Raw genomic sequence first — 10,012 nt, 5'->3', positions numbered from 1 at the left:
CTTTTTTTTTTTTTCTTTTTTACTTCCACCGCTCCAAACTTGCTCCTGTGATGGAGTACAATCTCAATATAAACTAGTAGTCCCATCACTGGAGCCATTTTGTCAAAAAAAAAAAAATTTTTTATCCGATTAATCGAACTTAATAATCGGCTAACTAATCAATTTTGAAAATAATCGTTAGCTGCAGCTCTAATTAACAACTTCTAATGATTTTGTAACTTTTTTTTTTAGATAATTAAAGCCATTTTTAAAGCCTGTATATCACCTAAACAGCGGCAGCCGCCTGCCCGATTCTGTCAGGGTGCCTCTCCCTGTGTGTGGCAGAATGACAGTTCAGATGGCCGACTCTAGCTTGTTGCAAGCAAAGCCATGTGATCACTATGACTGTCATATTGAGTGCAAGATGGGAAACCATGCTCCTGCATAGAAACATCCTGCTGAGAAACCTTAATATGCAGATTGTATAGCAGGAACTTAAAGGCCCTGAACATCTTTCTGTCTTCCTGAGCACTACTGAGGTATTCAGCAACAGTGGCGTCTGTGTGACAGTGGCGTCACAAAGGGGGGTGCGGCCCGTACCTGGGTGACACCATTGGAGGGATGACACTAAAATGACAGTCATTTTGGTGTCACCCCCTCTACAAAATCGAGCACTCGGTCATGGACCCAGAGCCCGACAGTGTCAGGAGAGAGGAGGGGACCCAGCGGCATACCTCATCCCACCGAGTGAACATCCCCTCCTCTCTCTGCCGATGACGTCACGGCGGGGTGTCACCCGTTCTCCGCTCCGGGTGACACCCGGCCTTTGGGACGCCCCTGCTCAGCAAGGGGTGCTCTTGTTCCCTGAGTAGCGGTGTTGATTGGAGCAATGTTTGGTGGAGGAGATTTGTCAGACCACTGGACAGCTGGGCCGCTGCTTTGTGAGAGAACCGCAGTCTGACTCTCCTATGGGCTGAAGGCACAGGGTTTTTTTAATCCTTGCTGCATCATGTTGCAGCATTTTGATTATTCGGAAATGCACTGAATTGCTTTCTGCATTGTTTTTAAATGTTTTACAATATTCCAATCTAGATTTGCATGTGGCGTAGACACTATAACATAGATCTGTTTGACATTGTTTATTGCCCGCACTGTAACACGACATTACTATGTGCTGGCTGGCTCATTTGGTGGTGTGTTTCATCTTGATAGGGAATCCTCTATTATGAGCCACTCAAGGAACGGAAGCCACAATGACTGCACTCTGGAAGTCCGGATGTGGCATGAAGAAGAGGAGATTGTCCAGGCTAATCGCAAGTTCCAGGACATGGAGCACACGTAAGATCAGAGATAAAATCTAATGATCATAAAGTGTAGCTAGCATTAGCGTGGCTCCTATGCTTTTATATTTAGTCGTCGCTCATACCAGCAGCGTTGGGTCAGCGTGGGACAGCGGCGTGTCCCCATACAAGGACAAAGCAAATAGCCCTATTTCCTATTGTTTTAGCACACACCAAAGCACTCTGTTGGTGTGCGCTAAAAATGTATAGGACACATTTGTATTTTCAAGCGCATTGCGCATTGCAACACACTGCAACGCGTCACAATGAGCTGCAGCGAATCGCAGTAGAATAAAAAAAAAAACAAGCACACTGAAACGCATGTTAAAAATATGCATGCAATACATGCATGTTAAAAATGCATACCAGCACGTGCTCATAATGCGCATTCTTACACATGAGCTGTGGCGTGAACAAACCCTTATGGTGTTTTTTATCTCAACTCCACCTTGATTTTTTACCCTTAGTCATCACACCCTTAGTAATGTATCATCAGATAGGACAGACTGGGGTACCTCCAGTGTGATATGTCAAATCCATACTCAATCTGAGGGTCAGGACACCCATTACAGCAGCTTCTAGCCGATGCCTTGAGCACTGGGCAAAGGGCCTGTGAACATTTGATGCCTGTTTTAGTATTTATTAAGGTACCGTGAAGTATAGTTATACTACTTAAGTGGAGCTCCATCCTCCCATGCTTTACAGCCAACGAAGGCTCCATCTTAGCCTCTATCTGGATTACAGGTGCCATGGTGCTGCACATGTGATCAGCTATGACACCTGCCATTTAATGGCTTGAAAGTTCAGTTGAGAGCTGAAATAAGGACCCTCGGAACCTTGGCATGCCTTAAAAGTAACTATTTTGGGAGACATTAAATTGGTGGGTAATGTTCCTCTTTATGTTAATGAATGTGTATCAAAGGGTTTTGGCTCATTTTAAATGTTTCATCCACCACCCTTCTATTCATCAATGTTACATACCGCCATGGTTCACAGTGCATACTGCTAGAATAAATCACCTATGAAGGTGTGTTTTATACTGTTGGGAGAAAAAAAACAAATCTTTGGCTTATACCTTGCTCCCCTCCAACCTAACCTCCTAGCCATGTCATGGTTACAGACAAACAGCATGGAAGCTTTGCGGGTTAAGGCAAGTCTTATGTATGATTCTTGTAAAATAGACCAAAACCTTCACTAGTGCCGAGTCTGCCATCTTTACCTTCACAGAATCATGTTTATTACTATACTGCTGGTGTGCTTTTTTTATACTGGTGAAATAAGTTAACATGACAGTTTTCCCCCCGAAAGGATCAAAAATCTTCATGCCAAGATCATCGAGCAGGACGCCATGATAAAAGTTCTACATCAGCGTTCCCGAAAAGATCAAGGCAAGAATGACAGTTCCAGCCTACGTTCTGCCCGCTCTGTGCCTTCCATCGCAGCCGTGACAGTGGTCACCAGCGGAACCCATTCACGGCAGACGTCTCTGTCCAGCAGTCAGGTTATAGAGGAGAAGAAAGACGAGAAGGCCCAGAAAGCCAGTATAGGTGAGGCTCATATATGAAGACAATCAGTCTCATCATCAGATCTTTGTCTGGGCTTATTGATGACCATACACACTAGGGGTGTTCAGATACCAGTGCCGATACTTGGCATTGTCATGAGAACTACCAGGGTTGCGGCGGTTGTATCTGGGACCTGGCTCTGGCGCTCCACCACCGTCCTGAAATCCTTAGTCTGTATTGTTCTAGAAAAGCTGTCACATGACAATAAACAAAAATGTATCAGTACAGACAGAAAATGGTATCGGTGCATCACTTATATATTTATTTTTAAAAATCGTACATTAAAACAGAGATGTACAAATCCCAGGAGCTCCGTGTGCTCCTTACACATGACAGCTGCCTCCTGACTTTTGAGTTTTTCTCTAGTCCTGGAGCTGGAAAAGTATTTGTACTTGTACCGGGTACAGTACTTGGTATCTGAACATCCCTAATACACACCTCAGTTTTTCATCCAATTGACCATTCAAGGCGATTGAGTGATGAAAATAATTGTTCAATACAATACCAGAGACAAGATTGTCTGCCGTTGTGCAAATGATCAGCTTGTGCTTTAATCGGCAAGAAATTACACAAATCATGGTTCTTGTGAGTCCAAAACGATCCAAAGGCAGACAGGACAAACAATCTGTTGAGAAATCTTTAGTCTATGCAGTCATTCTCATCTTTGATCTGAAATCTGTTAAAAGGAATTGGATTGGTGATGACAAATGACCAATATTTGCTAGATTAAGTCAAAGTATCAAAACAATCAGGTAATCAGATTGATATATGTATAACCAGAATAAAAATGCCTATACGTATAAGATCATTACCCAGCCCCACTCATAAACGACGGATTGGATACCGATATCTGTTACACTGGAGCTGAACTTCAGGATAAGCAAATATTGTCTGATACATGTGTATTCTTGAATCTTGGCGTGCTTTGTGTATTTCTTCCAGTAATCCAGTTTGAAAACTCTGTACACGAGCTTCCTGTAATAAAGACCGATCACTGCTGCTCTCTCTTCCTGTGCAGGGTGACTCGTCTTGTCTTCGCCCCCCTCCTGTAATAAAGACCGGTCACTGCTGGTCTCTCTTCTTGTGCAGGGTGACTGGTCTTGTCTACGCTCCCTTCTGTAAAAAAGACCGGTCACTGCTGCTCTCTTCTTGTGCAGGGTGACTGGTCTTGTCTTCGCCCCTCTCCTGTAATAAAGACCGGTCACTGCTGCTCTCTCCTTGTGCAGGGTGACTCGTCTTGTCTTCGCCCCTCTCCTGTAATAAAGACCGGTCACTGCTGCTCTCTCTTCTTGTGCAGGGTGACTGGTCTTGTCTACGCTCCCTCCTGTAATAAAGACCGGTCACTGCTGCTTTCTCTTCTTGTGCAGGGTGACTGGTCTTGTCTACGCTCCCTCCTGTAAAAAAGACCGGTCACTGCTGCTCTCTTCTTGTGCAGGGTGACTGGTCTTGTCTTCGCCCCTCTCCTGTAATAAAGACCGGTCACTGCTGCTCTCTCCTTGTGCAGGGTGACTGGTCTTGTCTCCGCCCCCTCCTGCAATATAGACCGGTCACTGCTGCTCTCTCTCCTTGTGCAGGGTGACTGGTTTTATCTCCGCCCCTCCTGTATTTTTCTTCCGGGTAGTAGGTGGGGCCTGCTTGGCCTCTCCCACAGCTCTGATCTCTGCACAGACTATGTACAGCACAGGGATGATGTTACTGCCACTTTTATATGATAATATCCGGGTTTACCTTCTATCCTTTGTGGCTATTAAAGGATATATTTCAATGACATCTTGGCATGCATAGACGGCACAGTTATGCACTTCTGTTCACAATCACCCTACAGATTGTACAACAACCAGATATTCTTATAACCATGCCTAGGGGTATTTAAAAAAAAAAATATATATATATAGTTGGATTCCCATTGGTTTTGTGACTAGCACGTCCAGGCTGCAGAATGTAGAGTGAGACTACACGGGGGTGGAGGGTCTAATGATGGAAACCTAAGGTTTTGAATCCTACTGTAAACTGAACACAGACATTGTTGTTTGGAGACACATTAGAAGCCAATGACTATTCATCCCACTAGAATTCATCAATAACTGAAATGTCCATTTTAGGTAGCCGGATTCTTTTTATGGAGACATTATGGAGTAGGTTTTGTTTTTGGAGCTCACCAAAGCTACACAGAGGCCTGTACTTCCTCTCCTTCCACTTGGGCCCCAGCTACAGTACAGCACTTCTTTCAGCCTCCAGCAATAGGCAATGCTTAGCGAGCCGTGGTAATACACCTGACCCCACTCGGGGGAGTTATTTTTATCATTTTGTTGTTTTTTTGCATTTTATCCAATTATCTCTCTTTCTAGGTCTCTTTCAGGGAAAAGACAGCAAAGACCATCGTGAAAGCCCCTCCCCTTCCTTAATGCTGCCACCGCCGTCTTTCTTGCTGCCACCACTCGCTGTGTCTCCCCCAGTCACCGCATCTCACGCCAAAACCGGAAGCAAAGACAGCTGCACGCAGACAGACAAGAGCTCCGATCTCTTCTGGCCAACCTGTTCCTCCTTACCTGGAAGAGGACGGATGAATACCACCCCGTCCAGCAGTCCCCTTCTACGTCACACCACCAATAAAGAGAAGTCAGGTGAGGGCATTTCCTTATTATTTATGATGTTTTTCCTTTCATTGAAGGGTTTTTTGTGTTTTGTGATCACAGTTAAAGTGTATGTAAAGACTACCAAGGAACTACACATTTACTCCTTTCTGATCTGTTCAATATACCATTGAAAGTGCTTTGTTATATCTGTTCCAAAGGTCCAAATATCAGCTGTTGTTCCTGCCAGGAACCCAGCCCTGTCCTGTGCACTTTGACACCTTATCCCAAGCAGTCATTGCATCCTGCTCAAGTCGCCTCTGTGAACTGCAAAACACCCCTGATGTTATGGAGATGAGGAGGAGGAGGGCTACTTGTAGTCCTAACACACTTTTGCTGTCCTAGGGTGACAATGCTGCTGCTCCACAGAGTGAGTATTGTCACCTTAGGGCAGGAAGTGTGTTACTGGGTGGATCAAAATATGAAAATAAAGAAAAGAGAAGCCTGAAAAAAGACCACCACATTTAAGGACTAGTAGGCTGCCCCAGATGACATTTATGTTCTTGGGTTTAGATACACTATAATCACAAGGACAGGACTACTCATTATGTATGTCTCCATGCCTTCTAGTGCAGCTCAGTGATTGTTTCTCTCCTCATCTTATCTCATTACAATTCTAATTCTGCCAGTAGGGGGCGTGGCCAGGCGCATGGAGCGGTAAGACGTGCTTTAGCTCGTCTCCCGCTCACAGGGCACTGAACACAGGCAGACAGCAGCCATCCGCTCTCCCCTTCGCCGACCATGAGTGACCGGAGGAAGAAGGGGAAGAAGCAGCATAAAACGGGCCCCACGCCGAGGGAGTTGGCCCGTTTTTTCAGCACAGCGGCACCCGCGGCCTCCAAGGCTGCCTCCTCACATGCGACCAAGATGGCGCCGCCGGAGCTCTCCTCGGCACACGCCGATTCTCCTGACGGAGAGCAGGTGAGCCAGCCTCAAGGGGATTGCCTGCCCCACAGCCCTGAAGGTCCCCAGCATCGATCCAGGTTGGAGTAGGCCTCCCCGATTTCGAGCTGTATCACCGAGCTGCTCTCCTCTCCAGGATTGTAGATTGGTTCCAAGATTCTCCCTCAGGGCTCACTCCAGCGGTGCAGATTGAACAGGAACTTTGCCCTATAGATCTGAGAGCCCTCCCTTGGAGCGCACACGGGGAAGCTTCTGCACTCCCTCGCCCTTCCCTCCTTACGGCTGCAACCTTACAAACATGGCGGAGGACTTATCAGACCTCTTCTCTTTCCACTACTCCAGGGCCCCTATCACCTCTGTTTGACAATTCCCTATTCCCCACTGGGGTAGCTGTCCCCTCGGTGGGGGGATATAAGAGGAATGATTGGCCCACGGCCCGAGACTTCATACACCCCACCACGGGACAGTTTGTGCCGCCTGCTGATAATCGGGTGCACCCCACAGGGAATTGGCTGTTAGATCGACAACTCGCAGGGATATGTTCCGCACTATATGTTGGGGGGCAGTCGCACAGACCACTGACGACTTTTGAACTCATGCTTGTCTCTGGGGAAAGGGCTCGCCACACGATCTCGGTCGTTTACGGGATGTTGAGAGAGGTTCTCCATCAGGTGTCGCTGGGCTCGAGGGCCCTTTGGCACGCTGACCTGAACAGGGACTTGTCGGAGTCAGATTGGGCTACCATTTGCTATTACACACATAAATCTTCTGTTTCCTCATACGCACAGGAGAAGAACTACAAAATAGTTACTAGGTGGTACAGGGATCCGGTCTCCATACACCGGATCTTCCCTTCTTCTCCTGAGACTTGCTGGCGCTGCAATGAGGTAAGAGGCACATACCTACACATTTGGTGGACATGTCCCTTAGTTTTCCCATTTTGGCAAAAGATCTTTACGATTTATAATCGCTTGTACGGTGACACCTTGGCGCCCACGCCAACTATAGCAGGGTATATAGAGATATAAATCTTGTAGAACCCTATAAAATCTACTTTTTGAATTCGTCCTAAAAAATAACAGTGCACATCCAGTGCCTAGGCACTCCTGTCCTGTAGCTGTCAGCAGTGTGACATCATCCAATACATTGCTATTTCTGACTGCTAGACTCCAAAGATTTGAAGTGAGATTTGGTGATGTCACTACTGTGCTGCTCCTTGCTGGAGAGGAAGCTGTATCTGAGGATCTGCTATGGAAGCACATCCCTGCTTCTTATTCGTTCTGTGGATCCATGCTTTCTCCAGCGCTGCTGCTGCTTCTTGAATATTCCAACACCAGTCATCAGGTTGGCAGCTCTGACATAAGAAAGCGCCGTACCAAGATGGTCACCTCCACGCAGAGACACCATGCAAAACAAGCCAGGGTAAGGCAGTAATGGGAAAAGATCATCTGCAAGGACGCTGAAGACAATACTGGTGACTATTGCTTTGCTTTCCTTTTTTGGTTGCAGCGTACACAGTACAGGTCCTCTTTTTACATGTTTTAGGGATTAACGTGTAAAATCTTGACTAGTCCTCCAAGCAGTTGGTCCTACATATTGTTTCTCACTAAAATGCTCTGCTTTCCACACAGATCATTCCCCGACCCTTGGAAAAACTCTGGAAGCCAAAATTAGAGCAAGCAGTGTGGCACACAAGGCAGACTTTTCCGAACCAGATAACTCCATGGAGGTGCTTATTTAGAAGACAGGCGAGGAAAATCTTTCTACGGTGGCTCCTGGGCCATTTGGATTAGAGCACACAAGGTTGAAGATGGTGCTGAACATTCATGAGTACTGAAAGGAGGAGGTATTTGATGTCACAAACTTACCAGCTTGGAACACATTCAGGAAAAGAGTGAGGCCTACTTGGGAGGTTTACAATGAAGAATCGTAGTATGGTGGTCATTAAGCACAGGATGACATATGTCCCAGTGTACAAATCTGGGCTCCATAAGACCATCCTACATTGAGCAATCACAAGTCTCAGCATGCTGCCCCTTGTATGGACAATCTGCATGGCTTTTTAGATTTCACCGCCTGAGGAAACATTTCAAATCTGCCAGATGTGACCATGATCTCTTAAGTCTTAAAACTTTCAGCAACAATGAAACATTAGGTGTGGAAGAGTAACTCCAGAGTGTTTTGTGTAAATAACGCTCCATGCTCCTTCTTGGCCAGCCTGGTGGCTTTGCACTTCTTGGCTTGGCTGGCTGCAGCACCCCCTGACTGCACCGTCAGACCCAAACCAGACAAGTGCATTCTTCAGAGCAGTGGTATTCAGCTACTCCAGACCAGAACGAGTCAAATTGGAAGTTTATATTTCTCCACAAAAATCCTAAATTTTTGCCAAAATTTAGCATTTCCACAAAATACATTTGAGTCATGCAAAATACATTTAAGAATGCAGCGGGCTTTTAGTGGCTGCTGGGGGTTTACAGAAGCTACTTTCAACCATCTAGGATCAGTTTTTGTACCAAAAAGAGCCCCTCATTTTTTTATTTATTTTTTCAGAGAATGATAAAGACAGCAAAAATAAGAAAAAACAAAACAAAGCGACAGTTCGCAAATATCAAATACAAAAAAAAACATACACCGAATAAACATCTATAAAAAAAACATCGCACTCTAAGTAAAGTTAAAAAAAAAAAGGTAAATTGTTTTGCTTAAGCAAAATTCACAATTTTGTTCCATGCATGATTTTGTTTGCAATCGCACTGCACTTGAATGCAGGGCATTGCTGTATCACGTGTTCTGGTGCGCACTAGATGCGTATCTGCAGTGCCATTAAAATGCATCCCACCCCAGAACGCAGGGAGGCTTTGATTATGCGATCCAGTGTGTTCATGTGTCGGAACTGTGACATGAACGTACTGGATGGTGTGAATCAAATAAGGTCAATATTATATTCAGCCATATTTCTGTGCTAACAGTTTCCCTCTATACAATGGTGAGGAGGAGGAGGGTTAGGTAGTTGGGTTTAAATGAAGGAGGGAGTTCAGAGCGGTTATCACTGTGTGCTGAGGATTAGTAGCAGTCCATAGAGAGGGCACAGAGCTTGCAGATCTGTCTGTGCTGTATTAATGCACAACATACATAACACTCCCTTTAGTACAGAGCAGGGTGGGTGAATCACAAGTGTAGGTGCATGCCAAACACATAAAGCTGGACACAATCTGGGACAAAAAGCAAGGAAACATGATGTTTTTTGGAGCTGAGTTTGGCTTCTTTTTGGTAGAAAATGTAAATAAATACTTCCCATCATTGGCAGGACATAGCTGACAGTACATACCTTTTACCTTTTTTTAAGTGGAGTTCCACATTTGCAGTCAAATTTGGGAAATCCCCTCTCTATGTTTGTTGTATGTTCCCATTCACACAGCATACCAAAAAATAGTTGATAAAATATTGACCCTTGAGATGTTTGTTTGGAGAGATCTTTGTGCAGACTGCAAGCTAATCTGAACAGATTGAAAGGGACACTATGGGCTCCAATGCTTCTAGGTCTTTACCCTTTGTTAGGACAGACCGTGTTCAAATCTAGTTTACAACTTAT

The 10,012-nt window shown here is 45.3% G+C and overlaps 1 protein-coding gene across 1 annotated transcript in view; it reads left to right on the top strand.

Annotated features, from left to right (window-relative positions):
• AMOTL1 (angiomotin like 1) overlaps positions 1 to 8,374 on the top strand; it is a 124,475-nt gene extending 116,101 nt beyond the window's left edge. Inside the window, exons 14-15 of the mRNA XM_018556826.1 lie at positions 5,233 to 5,508; positions 8,052 to 8,374. Coding sequence (XP_018412328.1) covers positions 5,233 to 5,508; positions 8,052 to 8,161 — 386 coding nt within the window. The 3' untranslated portion in view covers positions 8,162 to 8,374. The remainder of the gene's footprint in view (positions 1 to 5,232; positions 5,509 to 8,051) is intronic.
• Positions 8,375 to 10,012: the final 1,638 nt, after the last annotated feature.

The sequence above is a fragment of the Nanorana parkeri genome, unplaced genomic scaffold (genome assembly GCF_000935625.1).
Source record: "Nanorana parkeri isolate BGI_ZX_2015 unplaced genomic scaffold, ASM93562v1 scaffold254, whole genome shotgun sequence".
Taxonomy (NCBI): domain Eukaryota; kingdom Metazoa; phylum Chordata; class Amphibia; order Anura; family Dicroglossidae; genus Nanorana; species Nanorana parkeri.
This window is presented reverse-complemented; position numbering and strand designations above follow the sequence as displayed.